General features: G+C 41.5%; 1 protein-coding gene across 3 annotated transcripts in view; it reads right to left on the bottom strand.

Annotated features, from left to right (window-relative positions):
* Nucleotides 1–20,708, bottom strand: part of nle1 (notchless homolog 1 (Drosophila)) — a 38,681-nt gene that overhangs the window by 16,876 nt on the left and 1,097 nt on the right. For 2 of the 3 annotated variants that reach the window (XM_052035301.1, XM_052035302.1), the window contains exons 2-6: nucleotides 12,027–12,181; nucleotides 8,827–9,044; nucleotides 5,551–5,630; nucleotides 3,571–3,647; nucleotides 3,080–3,177 (exon numbers count right to left, since the gene is read on the bottom strand). In XM_052035301.1, the coding sequence (XP_051891261.1) occupies nucleotides 3,080–3,177; nucleotides 3,571–3,647; nucleotides 5,551–5,630; nucleotides 8,827–9,044; nucleotides 12,027–12,161 (608 nt within the window). In that variant the 5' untranslated portion in view covers nucleotides 12,162–12,181. Of the gene's footprint in view, nucleotides 1–3,079; nucleotides 3,178–3,570; nucleotides 3,648–5,550; nucleotides 5,631–8,826; nucleotides 9,045–12,026; nucleotides 12,182–12,802; nucleotides 12,889–20,708 lie in introns of those variants that run through there. The other variant, XM_052035303.1, reaches the window with a different exon arrangement.

Here is a 20,708-nt window from a genome sequence, read left to right as displayed (position 1 = left end):
CTAGGACTTTATGATCAAGCGGAAAAGGACACAGTTCAACTTTGACCACAGACAATTTCAACAAATATACAGGATCCTGCTCCTACCCTCATCTTCATACTGCCCCTTTATCCAACCCTCCATTACCCTAATCTCTTCTTTTAATTCATCTCTTGCTATGATTTTCCCTTCCCTAAACCTCTACTTCAACTCCTCCTACTCCCTTTTAATTCCTTCTCCATTTCCACCCCTTCTCACACATTCCACTCTCCAGCTACAGGCCATTCACTCTTTCCCATGGTGAGGAAATGTCAAACAATCGCCACTGGTCTTCCCTCTCCATGGATGAACACAATCGCTCTCCCCGATGCCTGATGCCAGCAGCCATGCTGCCCGAGGCCTGTGGCTTAACCCAAACCACTCTCACAAAGACCCCCACTGTCTTAATGGTGCTATGTGAATGTAAGGTGCTGTCACTGAGTGTTCGTTGGTAAGGCAGAAATATGGTTTATTATGTCTCTCTCTTTCTGTCTTTGGGGAAAACGCTTAGTATTCGGTTTGAATTTATTTTGAACTAGTCTCCAAAGATCAATTTCAGCGATTATTTGTACTGGGTTGGCTTAGTTAAATGACAAGCACAGGTTTGGATGCTCAGAAATCAGGCATCACCACATAACATGCTCTTTCTTGTTTTCAAATTATTCCATGCCTCCACTCCTCCCTATCCAGAGTAATTTCCAACCCCACACCCCTCTAAGATCGCTGTGCACCTCCAAGTCTTGTCTCACATCCAATCCCATTTTACTTTTCTTTATCAAAAGCAATCATTTCAAAGAAGAGCTGGTAAGTTATTCAACATTGTTTAAAGAAAAGATTATCTGTTCATTATGACACGGCTGCTTGCTGGATTCAAGTTTGACTGTGATTTCCCTACATCAGATCTGTAGCTATACTTCAAAAGTACCTCATTGCGTGTAAAGTGCTTTGGGACCTTCTGAAAGGGATACGAAAGGTGATATACAAATGCAAATGTCTCTTTCATACCATCAGCTCTGTAGCTCTGGAATCACATACCTAAATCTCCTCAACTTTCTTGAAACTTGCATCCTTAACCAAGCTACAGGTCACTCATCCCAACATCTCCTTAAAGCGCCCTTGTGTGATGTGTTGTTAAATGGAAATTTGTGAAGTGCCGTGAGATGTTTTATGATGTTTAAAGCACTTTATAAATGCAAATTATGCTCCACTTTTTCTACAACATTGACTTCTCATCAAAATTCATTCTTTGATTGTAAAGCACTTGGGGCCAGAAAAGATGTTATAGAAATACAAGTCTTTCTTCAAGTTGTCAGAACACAAAATTTTGATGAAAGGCACTATACCTGGTTTGTGTTGGAATTTTAGAAGCCTCCTGTTTGGTGTACTAATGGAGTAAAGAGTCAGAAGTTTGAATTTAGCTCTCCTAAACCGAGTTCTCCATCAACAGACAAAACCAAGATTTGCAAATACATGGAGATAGTTCAAGGAGGAAAAAATTTCCATTTGTTTTACGTTATAATTCAGCTAAAAGCATTTTTTTGGCTATGATGAGCCCTAATGGGTAACATAATCAGTGAAACAAAAGCAGTGCAATTCTGAAAAATGCCCTTGGGATAGAAGGTAATTCAATGTCCCAAATCCTTGCTTCCCATATATTAAATGGAATTTAACAAGAACATCTGTTAAATAAAAATGGACAGCCACCCTTGGTAAAGCATGAAAGAAAGACCAGTAACTATGAAAAACATCTCACAATATCAGACTTCCTGAAGTTCTTCACAACCAATGGAAAACATGTGAAAGTTAGGCACAGTAGCGTAGGTGGGCGGCAGGGTTAGCACAACGCTATTACAGCGCCAGCGATCGGGGTTCGATTCCCATTGCTGTCTGTAAGGAGTTTGTACACTCTCCCCGTGTTTGCGTGGGTTTCCTCCGGGTGCTCTGGTTTCCTCCCACATTCCAAAGACGTACGGGTAGGTTAATTTGGGTTTAAAATGGGCGGCGCAAACTTGTTGGGCCGGAAGTGCCTGTTACCACGCTGTAAATAAAATCTAAAAAAAATTTATTACATTCTAGGAACCAGTCACTGAGAAAGGTCAAAAAGACTGGAGATTTTTCTCTGATAACGTGAAGACTGAGGGATGATCTAATGTACACCTTTAAAATGATGAAGAGATTTGATACAGTGGAATAGAGAACATGCAGAGAAGAACTAAACCAGTATGAATAAATTGAGGTGTCACTAATAAATTCCAAAAAGAAATTCAGGCAAAACTTTACATAGACAATGGGGAGACTGGGTAAGTCGTTCATGAGTTAATAGTGACTGGTACAGCTCTTTTTAAGAGAAACTGGAAAACACAAGGGGGAAACGAATAGCTGAAAAGGCAAGATAAATTACAATGAGAAATCCTTATGTGGAATGTAAACACAAGGACAGACCAGTTGGGCCTCATGGTTTGTTTCTGCACCATAAATTCAATATTAAAAAAAAATTGCATCATGTCATGCAAGTCACTGCACCTCATTGTTGAGTTTTGTCTAGAGGAAGCTCAGCCAGGGTTGCTGGCTGTTAAAACAACTGCTAACAGGATGTCAGGAGTTACCAGGAGAGATTGGATAGGTTAGGTCTGTTTTCCCTGGAGTGAAGGAAGCTGAGAGAAGACATAATAGAGGTATATAAAATTACAAGAGGCGTTGATAGGGTAGATAGCCAGAGTCCATTTCCCATGGTAAGGGTGTCTAAAACTAGAGGGCAGAGGCTTAAGGTGAAAGGGAGGAGGTTCAAAAGAGATCTACATTTTTCACACACAAAGAGTAGTTGGTATTGGGAATCAACTGCCAGAGGTGGTGGTGGAGACAGGAACAGTAACATTTAAGAGGTACCTTGACAGGTACTTGAATGAGTGAGGCATAAAGGGACATGGAATTAATGCAGGCATTAGTATGGGCACGATGGTCAGCGTAGATGGGCTGGGCCGAAGGCCCTGTTTCTATGCTGTATGATTCTATGAGCAATAGTAAACCTGGCCTCAAACCCCTTCATGAATTATTCACTCACACATGTAGTGGTTCCCAGCAGAGACACGTAATCCACTTAGAGTGTCCTGTCAGAACCTTTCCAATTTGTTTTCCTGTGCTTGGGTCCCATAGGAATATCTGAAATTACACAGGCAACATATGACATTCCCCAAAAAAACATTCGCCTTCTTAAATAAAAAAATTACACACACTGGCAATGCTTCAATAGCAACTTGCTGTACAGATCCCCCAGACTTCAGCTAGCCCACACAGGCAATGCTTGGCAAGCGAAATTGTTCAGTGTGACAGCTGTTTCTCTGAGCATGCTGATGTTCAAGGGAATCGCAATGGTAGTAACTAAAATTTGCCCCCACCCAATCTCCAGATGTTTTAACAGATTATCTCCTTTTTCTGTGGGATGTGATGGGAGAGAGATTGGGGATGGTGTGGAGGGGAATTCAAACATAACAAGATGAGCAGAGGATAAACAAAATAAACTTGAAAGTTTGGGAGTTTTTAAAACTTAAATACCTGACTATTCTTGCATCCAGATGCTAGCCTTTTCCCATCAGGAGACCAGGCTATGCTCAATACCCAATGCTTGTGACCTGAGGAAAGAAATGAAATTCACTGTAGACACATTAACTCAAAACAATTCCTCCAGCTCTGAATTATTAATAAAATACATAACTCAAATGGAACATTATTTTATTCGTGGTAATTTGTTGACTCTTTTTGACAAGGACTTGATTTCATTTCATTTGCTGTTTTAAAGTGAGATAGGTTTCAAAGCGAAGTTTCATAACTGGAGTCAGTTGACTGGCATTCAGAGGAAGCTCAATTCATAATTGCACAGAATGGTCTTGCAATTTATTTATTCAGACAGTAGCATAGATAAAATTAATTAAGCCCACTACTTTAAATAGCTTGACACATCTGTTATATGGCAAAAGGATTCAATAAATACAAATCATGACTTTGGATGGCAAAGTTCAAAGGAAACCAACAGTGGTATGTTTATTCATGATCAGTAACTACTGACAGAACAGCTTCAGAGTTGAAAGGAAGAATTTGCATTTCAAAGCTCCTGTCACAACCTCAGGATGTCCTAAGGAGCTTTAAGCCACTGAAGTTATTTATTTTTTTAAGTGCTGATACGGTTGCAATCTGGGAATGGTGATGGCCAATCTTTGCAATTAAGATAATCCCTTTTTTTTGGTTTTGACAGTTAAGATAGATACTGGAATCCCTCTGCTCCTTTAACTTTTGCATCCACCTTGGAGGACAGACGAGCTGGAGTTCGACATCTCATCCAAAAGCCGGCACTTCCAACAGCACAGTGCTCCATCTGTAGGTTGTTCGACTTGCACTCTGTACTCAAGTCTCTGAGTGGGATATGAAACTGCAACCTCTGACTTAGAGGTCAAATTCTACCCACTGAGACACAGCTAACACAACACAGACTCTATGCCGCAACAATCAGCTTCTTCAAATAAAGTATTTTTTCCCAGTGACTATTCTGATCATCACAGTGAAGTCAGTGCTGGGAGATGGACTGCTCAATGTTTTCCCGGCATCAAGCATTTTCAGCTTGACCGCAGTACCATTTGAAGCTTGTTCTCTCCCCATGGTGTGCTTTAGCCCCAAGTGGAGGAAGAGCGCCATCTGTTGCTTTTGGCCTGTCATTTTTCTATTTTATTCCACAATCAGCAACCAAGTTTATGCCAATTACATGATATCCCAAAGCACAACAGCAAATAACACAGTTTTGAACTGTAGCCACTGCTTTAATGCCGGGACTGCAGCAGACAGTTAGGGATGAACATTAATTGATGGCACGGCCAGCATGAGCCACATCACATAAAATCAGCAAATGACCTGTACAAAAATGCACCCTTGTGTCTGTTCATGTGCTTTTGTAGAGGGGTGTGTGTATGTGCATACACAGATGTACATGCGCCTACACTCTGGGGACTGTGCTCGTACATCTATGCACAAAGGGGTGCACACACAACCACGCACAGAGGGGTGCACCCTATATACACGGAGGGATGCATGTGTGCATACAGAAATGTATGTGTGTGTGTATATATTTAAAAAACCACACACACAGGTTTGTGCTTGGCTGGAGTGAGTGATTTCTTTTTAGAAAGACAAAGCAGACTATTTGTTAAAGCAGGAGGTTAACAGCAGGTCAGCAATACAGCTGTAAAGAGTGTATCCAAGAAACCAATTTAAACTACGCAAGTGGGATCAGGACAATTACATGCATTTCTGAAAAGGAATGGATTGAGATTTGATTCCTTTACGAAACCAAGCTAATGTATCCTTTGATCCCACTCTTTTGTATTAATTAAAAATACATTTGCAAATCCAAATCTTTGGGGAGACACTCAACTTCCTGCTTTGTGTTCCAAAGTTGTGTCACACCATTGAGTCACAGGTGAAACAGAAGTGAGAATTGTATTTTGTGCAGGAAGTATAGCATTAACATATCCAGCATGAACTTGCCTTTGGCTGTGAACTGTGGAGTTTCTGTTGACAGATCCCAGAACCGCACTGTGGTGTCTCCTGATCCGCTTGCTAGATACCTTTAAAGAGAGACATTGGGTCAGTGCTATGCACAATAACCATTCACAAAAACAAAACGGTGCACAAGAATCCATGCCAGAAAAATAACAATAACCAATATTTTGTACACTAAACTAGCTCACCGCTGATCTCTAAGAAAGCAGGCCATAAAGATCTATCATTGTTCTTTTATATTTCAATAAAAAATTTTGTTTGTAAAAATCTATAAAGGAAATACAATACAATCAGTAGATATCTTTCTTTGCACTCACATTGCCAATAAGGCAATACATTCATTGTGTCATCAAACCAATCCATTTACTAAGCACCAATCTCACTCATTGGCCTCTTTGAACATTTAACAATCTCTGTAGCATCGACCTTGACGTTCCTGACTCTCTGTTGCTGTTTAAGAGGTTCCCTTCTGGCCAGCAACCACAATATTGTCAAGCTGAGAGAGCATCGCATTCTCACCATCAAACCAGGAAGTAAGCAGCCAAATTTTCAGCTTGTTTCAAATATTTCACAATATGGAAAATAAAGATGAGAACCTTTACAAAAAATTAGAAGTGCCCAAATACTTCCTGGTATTCTTCAGTGGCACCACCATTCAATAACAATGATCTTCACCTCTGCTCCTGTCCCATTCCCCTTGATTCATTCAGTATCCAAAAAACCTACCAGGTAAGCTCAAACAACATTGCTTCCAATAGTCTGAGGCAAATAATTCCAGAGATTCCTCTGAGTGAAGAAATTTCTTCTCATCTCAGTTCTCAATGAGATTAAGACCCCTGGTGTGAGATTCTATAGCCAACAGAAGGGTTCTTCCATCATCTACCCTTTTAATCCCCTCAAGAATTTAATCTCTTTTGAATTAATCCAGAAAGTGTGTGGTAATGTGCCTTTGGAAATCAAATTCCAGTAGGACATATAGAGTATATGGCAATGACCTTAGGAGCTTTGATGTACAGGAGGACCTTGGAGTGTGTCCATAAAAGCTTGCTGAAAGTGGTGACACAGGTGGATAAGGTAGTGAAGAAGGCATTTAGTGTGATTACCTTCACAGGCTGGGGTACTGAGTACAAGATCTGGGAGATCATATTGCAGCTGTACATACCATTGGTTAGACCACACATGGAGTATTGTGTATAGTTCTGGTCACCACACCAGAGGAAGACTATGATAGCCATAGAGGGAGTGCAGAAAAGATGCACCAGGATGTTGCCTTGGAATAAAGGGTTGTAGTTATAAGGAGAGATTGGATAGGCTGGGTTTGTTCTCACTGGAACATAGGATGCTGAGGGTTGACCTTACAGAGGTTTACAAAATTATGTAGGACAGGATAGTTAGTCTTTTTCACCAGGGCAGGAGAGTCTAGAACTAGAGGGTACAGATTTAAGGTGAGAGGACAGAAATTTAAAGGAGATCTGAGGGGTAAGTTTTTCCATATAGAGGGTGATGTATTCTGGAACAAGCTGCCAGAGGTGGTGCTAGAGGCAGACACAATTACAAAATGTAAAAGGCATTTGGACCAGTACTTGGATAGGAAAGGCATAGAAGGATACAGGCCTTACGAGGGCAAATTAAATTAGCATAGTTAAGCGTCAGTAGGCATCGATGAGGTGAACCGAAAGGGTCTGTTTCAGTGCTATGATTCTTTAGCATTGTTAGATATTCTCAGGAATGCTTATGACAGTGGAGGCAAGATTGCAAGTCCAAAAAAAATTACACTACAGCATTACTTGTACTTAGTGAGTAGTGTGTTCTAAAACACGGTTTGCAATATTTTCTCACATGCAAGAGAATTAGTGCTGTGGGGTTAGGGTGTAACGATCAGGACACTTCTTTCACTTCAGATCATTATATTCATTCTTTATAATCTCTTAAATGCTCTTCCTGTTTCAAAACAAACACGACAGGATAGGCAGGGTCTTTATCCCAGCACACGGGAGACTAGAACCAGAGGGTACAGGTTTAAATTAAGAGACAAGAAACTTAAAGGATATCTGAAGGGTAAGTTTTCACACAGAGGATGGTGGTTATCTGACACGAATTGCCAGAAGTAGTAGAGGCAGATACCATTACATTTAAAAGGCATTTAGACAGGTACTTCGATAGGAAAGGCAGAGAGGCATATAGCTAAATGCAGGCAAAGAGGATCAGCGTAGATAGGCAATACAGTCAGTATGAATGAGGTGGGCCGAAAGGGCCTGTTTCTGTGCTGTATGTTTCTCTAATTCTAGGATACATCACCTCCTACAACACAGATGGAGGCCATTTGATCGATTAGGTTAACGTTGGCAGAAAGCCAGTGGAATACCAGCACCAGGACATTCTTTGGAAGATTTTTAACATAAAATGGGAGGATAACCACACGGACTCCAGTCCCCTTACTGAGGCTAGCATGTTCAGCGTTGAGCGCCTGTTTATCCAGCATCAGTTAAGTTTCAGCATGCATTTTCTGAGCAAGCGTAAAGCAATCCAACTAAAACAATCACTGCATTGCCCAACTCACAGTTTAGGAAAGAAATGAGAAAGCCAAAAGAAATGCTTTGAATAAGCCCTTAAGACACATGTGAAATGTTTTCATATCACCATTACAGACAGGGGCTCAGAACAAGGCAAAGTGACAAAGGATGGAATAAAGAAATAGACAGAGCAAAGAAGGTGAGGATGATGCACAAGCTCAGCTCGTCCATTAGTGAACGACAGAGGAGGTTCGAGCAGTTGTACAATATGTTTAAGTTCCTTGCTCTCTTGTCATCTCATACCTATTGGGTGTACGAGATGAAAGGCCAGAGGCATTTCAGATTCAAAGAGGAGGTTCTCAGTGTTCTGGTCAACAACAACAACTACTACCAGACTGCCCCCTATAAAGCCATCTATTCACTCCCATTCCTCTGCTCTTTTCCTGTCTCCCTACAAATTATTTTCCTTCAAGTACTTTCCAAATCCTTTTGAAATCCCCAATCGACTTCCACCAGCCCTCCAGACAATGTTTTATACCATTGCCGCTCTGCATGATAAATTCCTTTCCTTAAACCTCTCCTCTCTCTTATGCTTCACCTAAATACATTGCTTGTGATTTTTAAACCAGAGACAGACATTTAAATAATGTAGAAAGTGTTATGTGCATTACAATGTGCTGTAGTGTTCTATGTTCTAATGGCACAAGATCCAAACAATTTTTAGTTCTATGTTCTTTGAAGGACTTGCCTTCCAGAGGGACTAAAAGCCACAGAAATGACGGCCTCAGTGTGTCCTTCCAAAGAGCTTGTGCATCGTGTCACTGCCCAAACCCGAAATACTGCTTGTGGTTGGTAAATTATGTCAATAATCTTTTCTGTCTCCACTTGCTGCTCTTGCAGTGTCTTCTCCAGTGAGGTGACTATTTCAGTCTCATTCACGTAGAAAGCCAAAGGCAATGGATCCTCCTGAAGGTAAAAGACAAAGAAAATTCTCCCATTTAGGCTGTTCATTTCTCCGCTCATTCCCAATGGAATTTTGTCTTTTTACAGCACAAGAACAACAATAGGTAAAGGATCCAATAAACCAGCCTGATTCACACGATTTGTAATGTTTAGTTCACTCTCTGCACAAAGTGATGGGATTCCCTTGAACAATTTTACAAAAAGGACAATTTGAGGGGGATAAAAATTGGGGAATATTTCTGGCATCCCTCTCAGGTGGTGAAAACTAGCCAAGAGATCTGAACTTGACCTACCTCCTTTTCTAAGGAGTGACCTCCCACCCCATTCAGAAACTGGCCCAACACTGGCTTGAAGGAATTCAGTGCATCTGTGTCCAGCGTATAAGCTGGCAACTTGGTTCACATGTCCACTATTCTTTGACAAAAAGAAATAGCTCCCATCATCCAACCGAGCTCTTTGGTAAAATTGAGATCCTGTGCTCAGTAAGCTGTTCAATGAGAACAGTCAACTCAAACCAAACGCGATTTATTCCCTTCAATTTATAAATCTTAATCAGATTGAGCCTGGATTTCAGTTCCCCGAGTCTCAGTAAGATGTTTTATACTGGGAATCAGTCTTTTGACCTTCCTTTTCAACTTTTCCATTATATCACCATCTTGTGAGATTTAAACTGAACACAGCTGAGCTCCAAGTTCTTGCACAAAGACAACACCTTGCACTTAGCTAGCACTTTCCAGCACCTCAGAAAAGCCCACATTATTTTTACTCCTACACAATTCTTTAATGACATGGGAGGTGGCCATTCAGCCCAGTGAGTTGATGCTGGCTCTCATTTATCCCATCAACCCCTTTCACCCATTTATTTCCCTGTAACCTGTTCTCTCAAAACATGCACCATCAAGGACAGCTTCTATCCCGCTGTTATAAGACTCTTGAACGGACCTCTTGTCCGATAAAGATGAACTCTTGATCTCTCAATCTATCTCGTCATAGCCCTTGCATCTTATTTGTCTACCTGCACCTTCTCTGTAACACTATATTCTGCCTTCTGTTATTGCTTTTACCTTTGTACTATCTCGATGTAGTTATGTTTGGAATGGTCTGTCTGGATGGCATGTAAACCAGAGTTTTTCCCACTGTATCTCAGTACATGTGACAATAATAAACCAATTACTCCATTAACTCTCCACTGATTCTCCTACCATCCATCCACACTGGAGGTTATTTACATTTGCCAATTAATTGACCAACCAGCATATCTTTGAGGAGTGAGAGGAAACCAAAGTACCTGAGAGAACCCCACGTGGTCACAGGGAGAATTGCAGGCTCCACACAGACAACATCCGAGGCCAGAATCAAAGCCAGGGAGCTGAGAGACAGCGGCACTACCTTCCCCACCACTGTTCCACTCACTGGCAACGGGTGAGTTGTTGAAATGTGGATGAAGAGGAGGGTCAGAAAATTGATTCTCAGAAAGCTCTCCCCACAATCCACAGTAGTGGTGGTCAATTACCGACTGAATACCCTGCCTATGTTCCAGCTGTAAGATACAGGCACACAACCAATATTTTTCAGTACATCTTGCCTCACCCACTAAGGCCTGAGAAGGCTCTCATTGCTTGGTGAACCTGAGTCCCATCGTTTCGTTGTGATAGTGTCAGCTGTGGCTCATTACATAGTTCTCTCATCCGAACTGGTAAGTTTTGTGTACAAGAAGTTCAGCACAAAGACCTAGGCTGACAATTCAATGCAGTACTGAGGGAGTGCTGTTTTTGGTGGTGCAGCCTTTCAGATGAGATGTTACAACAGAGGTAAAAGATCCCAGTACTTTGAAAATGAGCAGGAGAGTCATCCCAAACGTCCTGTCCGACATTTAATTCCTAATTGTCATCATTTTAGACAAAGGTTACCTGGTCATAATGGCCCATACTGTGTTACAGCTGCTGCCTCACAGCTCCAGTGACCAGCATTCAGTCCTAACTGAGTTTGCGTGTTCTTTCTGTGACCGGTTTCCTCCCACATCCCAAAGATGTGCAGGTTGGCAGGTTAAAGAAGCCACTACAAATTGCCCCTAATGCGAAAGTGAGTGGTAGAATCTGGGAGGAGTTAATGGGAACGTTACAGTGAAAATTAGTGTGGAATAAGATTACTCTGGGAGGCATCTTGAACTCGACGGGCCAAAATAGCTGCCTCCTATGTCATGAGGAAATTTGATATTATAACACTACTGCTTATGGAAGACATGGAATAGTACTATAAATCATTTAACAATAAAAATTCTCAATGCATAGTAATGGCTACCTTGTTTGCAATAACGAACACATTTCAAAAGCCTGTAAGATCTGTGGGATGTCCTTGGGTCATGGAAAGTGCTATATAAATGCAAGTATTTTCTGAATATATACACAAGTTCTCTTACCTTCCTTCTCTTTTAGGGGTTAAATAAATGAAATCATCTACTCATTAATAATTTGTATTTATAATGATGAAAATAGCCCCAGAATGTTTCACAAAATTAATCTGGCCACAAGACAATGAAGATTTTTGGGTGAATAGACAATAAAAGGGTAGGTTTTAAAGAAGCATCTTAATAAAAGGGGAAGTCAGTGATGTTCAGGGAATGAATTCCAAATCTTAGGCTGGAGACACGGGTAAACAAAACATCAGCTGGCATTCAGTGGGGGAGGGAGAATTTATTTAACCCTCAATCAATATCACTATGAAAATCTGGTCATTACCACATTGCTGCTTGTGGGAGCTGTCTGTGCTCTACTTGCCTGCCATGTTTCCTACATCGTAACAATGACAAAAATTGCTGGCATATTTTATTAGCTGTATGTTACTTCAGGACTTTATAGAAAGAGATATGAAAGGCACTAAAGAAATGCAAGTCTTTGTTTTCTCAAGACAATTGAAGCCACAGTTGCCATTCGAAGGGTGCCAGAGGCTGTGTAAGAAACGTGGAAGTACTGTAGAGGCTTTTACCTTGGGCAGCAGAACATTGCACACGAGTTGCAGTTTGTCAGGTGTTATGTCGATGGGGACATCGAAAGGTGACCCCAGAACCTCCCCACCCTCATCCTTGAACTGCACCAGCAGTCGCTGAATTTCTTCCTTCATTGTCAAACACCGTGGAAAAGCTGGAAAAACAGTAAGAGATGATCCAACTTTTAGGTCTGGACACAAGATCTCAACACTAATGCTATTCATTTACACAGAACAATGACGTTGATAAATAACAGACACTGACAAAAATAGAAAAACCTGACTTACATATTAAAATAATTTGCTTAACCAGTTACCGTATATCAATTGATACTATTAAATCGTATATTAACAAAATATCAAATAGAAATTTCTTAAGTATGCAAGATTTTGCATTTATTCCTGTTCAACGTTTTGCTTTCACTTTAAATGTTGCCATTTGACAATAAAAATCTCAATGTATACTAGTGTGCTTTGGCTACAATAAATCCCATCCAAATTGAGACCATTATTTCTTTCCACCGCAAATTACAAATTAGGGGAGGGGGTAAATTGCAGGGCTACAAAGAGCAAAGAGCAGGATTAACAAGGCAATTCGTTCAAAGACCCAACGTAGCTGCAGTAGCCCAAATGGCCTAATGCATCGTATGGTTCTGTAAATTGAACAATATTCTCATTCAGGTCAATATTTATTGGGCTGAATTTGGCAAGAAAATAGCACAAGTGCCAACAAGTTCAGGATTCTGCTCGCATATTTTGTTCACAAAAGTCCTGACCTCACTGGCAGTTGTTCGCCCATGATTCCCCAGCTCTCCAGGGTTCTACACCATCTGATGCTGGACTCCACCTGTTGGGAATCCACAATAGGGAGATGTGACAGAGGGTATTCTCATCTGCTGACATGAATGGAGAATAGGTGTAAAGAATTAGGGCAAAGGTTAGTTTTCTTAAAACTGTTTAAATTAACTGAAATGTTTTTCAGTACCTTGAAGTAGGTTTTAATTTTTTTTTAATTTTATTAAGTTGCTGAATCTTGGAATGCTTTCAAATGTTTCTAAAGGTCAGAAATATTCAATATTTGATTAGAACATTCTGCACCAGCCAGCCATCAAAGCTTTCCCCATTTTCAATAATTAATAACCTGATTAATGTTTAATTAATTTGGAATTTCTTGAATGCTTCTTATTGTCAGAAATATAACTGCTTTGATGGTTGCATTATCCAGCCACCTGACTATTTTCCAGTTTCACAGGCATGGCTCATACTGGCCATCCTGCTGGCAAGTAACAAGATTTATGAACTCAAGGTCCTACCATCAAACAGGGCCTGGAGCCAACAGTTTACAGCAAGATCTCAAAAAGAGGACAGAGCAGCCAGGACACCTGCAATCTCTGGCCTTTTACCTTTGGTTTTGCTTTAGATTTAACTGAAGCTCCAATGTGCATCCATTGTCAAGTAATTACAGTAGAACTTAAATGCAACTCCCTTTGGTGGGGCACTTTAAAGATGAATAAATTGGTTTATTACTTTCACATGTACTTTGTTTTGCATGCCATCCATAGATTGTTTCATCACATCAGTAGTACAAGGTTAAAGCAATAACAGAATGCAGAATAAAGTGTTACAGTTAAAGTGCAGTGCAGGCAGACATAGAGGTAAATTGTGAGGTCAAGAGTCCATATTATCATACTTTTTGTATATTAGAAGTGTGCTGTACACCCTGAGCATCCTACAAGAACTTGGCTCAGCTACCAGAGCTGCTATCTCACAGTTCCACCAACCTAGGTTTAACCCTGACCTCCAGTACTGTCCTTATGGAGTTTGCATGTTCTTGTGAGCATGTGGGTTTCCTCCCACATCCCAAAGACAAGTGGGTTGGTAGGTCAACTGACCATTGTAAATTGCCACATGTAGGTGAGTGGTGGAATTTGGGAGAGAGTTACTGGGAATGAGGAGAGAATAAAATGAGATTAAAGTAATTTTGTGAAAGTTACAATCCTCCACCACTGTAACCCTTTTGCTTTTACACCTTTCTGCCATTTGTTTGCACATCTGTTCCTTTTGACAATTGGGAGGCCTACAGTAATAAACCCAGCAAATTGATCGTCCCTCTTTTATTCCTAAACTCTATCCATGTGATGTCATTGGACGATCCATCCAGGATATCCTATGTACTGCTGTTACATTCTCCCTAATCAATAGTGGGACTCTCCCTCCTCTTCTTGTTACAGATTAGGTTACTATTGGTGAATAGCTCTTGCACATCAATATTTTTTTTAGGTGGGAGGAGTGTTACAGATTAAGTTACTATTGGTGAATGTCCCTTTAAGATAGAGCACAGTGGTGTGTGTGTGTGGCGTGATGACAATAACAGAAGATAAGGACGTAATTACATTTTTGGAGCAGAGAGCGAGAGAGCAAGAAGCCTGCTGGTCTCTGTATTGATGGAGGAAAAACAATGACTGTGTCTGTCACTACAATCCATGTATGGATTTTTGGAATAATCCAGTGGAGTCCACTTTGTCGTTAAGCTGTAGAGGGAAACAAGTATTTGTGTGGACAGCCACGATTCAAGTGCCTTTCGGGGTGGCAGATGCTTCGGAACAAAGCAGTGGAGTAGTCGCTGTTGAGTAGACACTGAGGTGTCATATGGGTTCCGTCGTGGAACATTTGGATTTCATAATGTCTCTATTTTCTCTCTACGTTTTGTCTTCAGTCAACGGTGGTTTTGAAGAAGCCTTTGCTCACGTTTCACCTTACGGCTTGCTGAACTGTGCTTTGAGAACTATTCCTCGACTTGGAGTTTGGGAATTTGCCACACACACACTTCGTGTTTAGTTTTTGGGGTTAACGTTCAAGGTCTAACATTTTTACTTTTATTTTTTCTTATCATAAGTAGTTATTAATAAAATATTTTTTTTAAACACTTATACATGACTTGGTGTGTTTCTTTTGTTGCTGGTACATAACATTCTGCATTCCCCTCTGTCACATCTGAAACTTCTACGTCCCAGAACATTAAGCTGTCAGTCCTGCCCTTCCCACAACCATGTTTCTGTGATTGGAATATAATTCCAAGTGCTGATCCATGCTCTAAGCTTATCTGACTTACCCATGTGGTTCTTTGCATTAAAGTAAACACACTTGAGCCTGCCAGCTGTACCATGCTCCCGAACCTGCTTCTGTATGCTCTGCCCACTGGACTCGCTCGATTTATCCTCTATATTTTTCTCTCCACCTACTGCACTGCTACTATGCTTCCCAACCACCCCCCCCCCCCACCCCCGTCAAATCAGTTTAAAACCTCCCTTGGAGCACGAGCAAACCTCCCTGCAAGGATATTGGTCCCCTTCCAGTTTATGTCCCACCTACCCCATAAGCGATTCCAATTTACCCAAGTACCTAAAACCACCTCTTTAGCCTTGTTTATCTGTCCCATCCTATTTCTACCCTTACTAGAATGTCACATAGTGAGTAATCCCGAGATCCTGCCTTTTAAACTTCTACACAACTCCTTAAACTCACTTTGCAGGACCTCATCCATCTTTCTACTTTTGTTGTTAGCACCAACGTGTACTATGTCCTCTTGCAGTTCTCCCTCCGCCTTCAGAATGTTCTATACCCAATCCGAGACATCCCTGACCCTGGCACCAGAGAGGCAACAGACCATCCTGGAGTCTCGCTGTCACCTGTAGAAGTGTCTGTTCCCTTCGCTAATGAATACCCCAACACCATTGCTCACCTGGACTTTTCCCTTCCCTGCTGTGCATTAGAGCTAACCATGGTGTACAAACTTGGCTGTTGCTGCCATTTTCTTCTGAGAGACCATCCCAACAGCATCCAAAGAGTCTCATCAAAAAAGATGGGGCCTCTGGCAGTGTTGCAATATTGCAATAGAGCATGAACCTGGATTTTGTGGTCAGGTCTATGGAGTGAAACTTGAAGTCACATCCTTCGGATTCAGAGACAAAAGTAATACTCTGAGCTAGGAAAGCACTTAACTATCTTTTGTGAGATGCTGGCCACCAAGCTTGGTGTCCACCGATCTTGTTTCTCTTAATATTTTTATACTGCTGTTGTGTCCTGGATTTCAACAGGCTGGGCCTTTTATCAGAGGAGAACTGATGAAAGGTATTTTTCAATTACCTGTCTACCTCAATGCACTCTGTACTAACTCAATGTAACTGCACTGTATGATCTGTATGCAAGACAAGTTTTTCACTGTACCTCGGTACAAGTGACAATAATAAACGAATAACAATACTAAAGTGGTTTGATGGGATAGAGGCAGGTGAGAGGATTTGTGGGCAAGTCTAAAAGAAGATGTTAAAACTACGAGAAGTGCAACCTTGATATAACATGGGTATTGGGGAACAAACTTTAATATCCATATTATAAGCAAGGAAACATTTACCCAGTTTTGGAACCCTTCTCTTCAAGATCAAGATCCTCAGTTTCATTTCCATAATAAATGGAACCCTATAGAAAACTACTTCGCTGATGCTCACACCCTTTACACAAACACACACCTGTGAACAAACACAGTTTCAACAAATTTCCCCAAAGTTCAACCCCATTCTCTCTAATCAATCCCTTTTCCTGCATCCCACAGTTAGAGTCTGTAGAACCGTTTGCCAACACTGGATTACAGATACTTTTGCAGAGTCTATTGCTCACTGCTCAATACTGAAGTCATCAGAGGGACTTTCACAAAGGTCTGTCACATTCTGCTGGGAATAATCCTGCATCCTTGTGACCCTGGAATCACTGGAGTGCAGCTGAACAGAAAACATGCTGAGAACATCGAAGCCATAAAATCCCAAATCCGATATATAGCAGAAGATAGGTGTGCACACACCAACTCTCCCTGGGGTCAGGCCCCACGCACTGATTTTCTCTGGGGTATGAGTCCCACACACACCAACTCTCACTAGAATATTTCCACAAATGCTGAATTTCTCTTGGATGCCACATACGCATTGACTCTTACTGAGCTCTATATTGAAGACAAAACATGTCTATCTTGGGGACATAATACGCGCTGTATATCCAAAACAACCTTATATAAAGGTTGCACTGTTGACACTAAAGTCTATTTGGGTATTCAGGAGAGATTTTTCTACCTACAGAGCATAGACAGATGAGACTCATAGGGTGTGGTTGAGGTGAATAGCAGAGTTGGGGTCAAGCCAAGTAAGTTCACAAGGTAGAAAGGAACAAAGGTATAGTTGTTGAGCTTGGATGAAAGTCGTGGGTGATCTCCTGCATTGTAAAGCACCAGAAGGACATTTGAAACAGCTCTTGCAACTGCTTTTTTATCTCGCAACTTCAGACTGTACAAAAAGAAATTAAGTACAAAAACAGAAAATTTCTGGATTTGGCTGATATTTCCAATCCCCTCAATGGACAACCCCTGAAACATTATCTGTTTCTCTTTCCAAAGATGCTGCCTTACTAGCCGAGTATTTTGAGCAATTCTGTTTTTTTAAAAAAAATATCTACATTTACTCCTAGTCCTCCTAGTGTTCCCATTTAACACCAAGATGGGAAGCTCTGGCCAGACTGAACAGGCTGGGTGTACAGTCACTGGAGTTGAGGAATCAGAGATATTATTGAAATATACAGGAATCTGAGATGGCTTGACAGGGTAGAGGCTGCAAGGGTGTTTCTCCTTGTGGAAGAATCTAGAACATATAAAGGATCACCCATTTAAAACAGATGAGGAAAAATGTCTTCTCTCTGATGGTTCTACATCTTTGTCATTCTACCCCAAAGAAGTGAGGAGGGAGAATCACAGAATGCAAGAAAAGCCATAAGAGACAGGTTTTTGAATAAGAGAAAGTCAAGTGCACGAAAGTGGAGGCGAGGTCAAGGTTTGATCATCTGTGATACTACAGAGCAGAGTAAATTCTATGGGCTGTATGGCCTACTTCTACTCCTCTTTCTAATGTGATATTACACAATGCCCTTGTAGGATGTCAAAGATAATCAAAAGTACAACCAAACACAACTGAGCCAGGTACAGAAGGGAAATCAGGTATGATTCAGAAATTACATATTTTTCTGATGGGTAATTTGATGGATTGAGTTTGTCATCAGCACACTGCTTCTGCTTGTTCTTTCTACAATCAATTGGACTAAATGTTAGCAGGGTAAACACAAAAATGCTGGCTGCATATAGCAAGTTAATTGGTATCCAAGACAAAGGGCTGATTAATCAGCACAGTAGGGGACCATTCCAACCATGTTCATTTATATTAAATCAGGCACCCTGTCACTGATCAACCTAGTGCTTTGCTCTGGGAAGACTTTCCTTGAAAGTTGACATTCCTGCACCTACCCATCTGCATGCAAGTTTTCAATTACACTCCAGACTTCAACTGTACAGATGGTGCAGAGGCTTTCAGTGAGTGAGACAGTGAGTGTGACTGCTGGTTTCAAGCAAGTTACAAAGAGAGTAGCTAAAATAAATACAAGTGCATTCACCTTTGTTATTTTATTTATACATTCAGTTAAAGGACATGGATGTAACTTTGTTTGCACTACAACGGACATTCTCTTGTTCTAATTGTGTTCTTTCTTGTAAAAATTGTTTAATTTATGTTTCTCTTGTGAACGTTGTGTCTCTGATGCGATGTGCCTGTGATGCTGCTGCAAGTAAGTTGTTCATTGCACCTGTGCACACATGTACTTGTGCATGTGACAATAAACAACTTTAACTGGCAATGCCAGTATTTATTGCCCATCACTAATTAGTCCAGATCAGAGGAAACTTAAGGACCAACCACATTGGTGGGTATGGGGTTACTTATCAGAGAGACTGGGCAGAATTCCTTCCCTGAAGGCTATCAGTGAACCTGATGGACTCTTAATGGTAATCTGGTGATTCACATTTAAAAATACAGAGAACAACTTCAATTTCAGAGTTAATTCCCCAAGTTTAAATTCCCCAGCTGCCATGGTGGGATTTAAACTCATGCCTCTGGATCAATGGCTCTGAACTCTGGCTGCTAGTCCAGTAACTTAATTATCACACTTTTGTATCAACTATACACTAGTAGAAACCAGTTGATAGCTTTTGTATTAAAAGCAAATATTACCAGATAAATTAAGGTGTGTTCTATTGAAGAAATGAGATACATCTACAGAGTGCCCAATAACTCATGGAAAGTATTTAGATTAAAAATAAACCCAAAATCACTACCGAGAACATACCCTTCAGCCCAGAGTCCACACCAAACATCAACCACCCATTTATACCGATTTTATTCGCCCCACATTCTCATCAATTTCCCCCAGATTCTACCAGCCACCTACTCTCTAGGAGTGATTTACAGCAGCCAATTTACCTACCAACCCGCACATCTTTGGGACACGGGAGGAAAGTGGAGGACGCAGGGGAAACCCATACGGTCACAGGGAAAATGTGCAAATTTCACTGACAGCACCCGACATTGACACTGAACCAGGATCTCTGGTGCAGTGAAGCAGTAGCTCTATCAGCTGTGTGTGTGAAAGGTGCTACAGAAATTCAAGACCCTTCTCAACTGATTTGCTTCACTAATATGCGATCAAGTTCACACAAGGAGCAGCTGAACAAAAGTGTGCCAGCTCAGCTGGGTATGTACAACATAAATTAAGATTGCCAACTATCTCAGCAAAGTAATAAGGGTCTAGCTTCTAATCTCTGTCAAACAACTAGTAAAGGGCTTATGGAGAGAAAAAATTCTTCAGATGCTGGGATCTGGAGCAATACACAAAAAGTGCTGGAGGAACTCAGCAGGTCAGGCAGCATTCATGGAGGGAAATAAATAGTCGACGGTTCAGGCCGAGACTCTTCATCAGGACTGGAAAGGAAGAGGGAAGAAGCCAGAATAAGAAGATGGGGGGGGGGGGGGGGGGGGGAGGAGCACACGCGTTCAGCAGATAGGCGAGTCCAGGGGGAGGGGGAAGGTAGGTGGGGGAGGGGGAGAAGATGCAATAAGCCGAGAGGTGATAGGTGATAGAGGCAAAGGGCTGAAGGAGGAATCCAGTAGGAGAGGGTAGTGGACCATGGAATAAAGGACGGAGGAGGGGAGGAGGAGATGGGCAGGTCATCAGGGCAGGAGAAGGGAGATATAGGAATAAGGGAAGACCGGGGGGGGTGAAGTTACTGGAAGTTAGAGAAATCGATGTTGAGGCCATTAGGTTGGAGATTCCAAGGCAGAATGAGGTGTTGTTCTTCCAACCTGCATCTGGCCACAATGTGGCTGTAGAGGCAGCAGTAGATAGACATGTCAACAAGATGGCAGCAGAAGCAAGTGCCCAGGAAGGCCACGTGGCTGTGGAAGCGGATCTGGGTGAGCAAGTGGTTGAAGAGCTGGAGAGCAGCAGAGATCAGAGGGGGAAGCAGTGAGAGAGGGTCTCACAGAACTCCAGTCGCAGAGAGGAGGAAAAGTTCTTCAGGGTAGGCGTCCCTGGAAGAGACTTTGCAGTGGAGCAGCAAAAAGGAGATTAAAAAATCTGCAGATGCTGGAATTTGGAGCAATACACAAAAAGGGCTGATATAAATGAGGGCATGATTTGACCTCAATTATAACTGTCTCACCATGAGTTACTGGCCACTTTGGAGAAAAGAAAGGGAGGGCAACATCTTGTCCACCCATGGTACCCCAGAGGATAAGGATGGGGATATTCTGACAA

The sequence above is a fragment of the Pristis pectinata genome, chromosome 21, assembly GCF_009764475.1.
Source record: "Pristis pectinata isolate sPriPec2 chromosome 21, sPriPec2.1.pri, whole genome shotgun sequence".
NCBI classification, from domain to species: domain Eukaryota; kingdom Metazoa; phylum Chordata; class Chondrichthyes; order Rhinopristiformes; family Pristidae; genus Pristis; species Pristis pectinata.
This window is presented reverse-complemented; position numbering and strand designations above follow the sequence as displayed.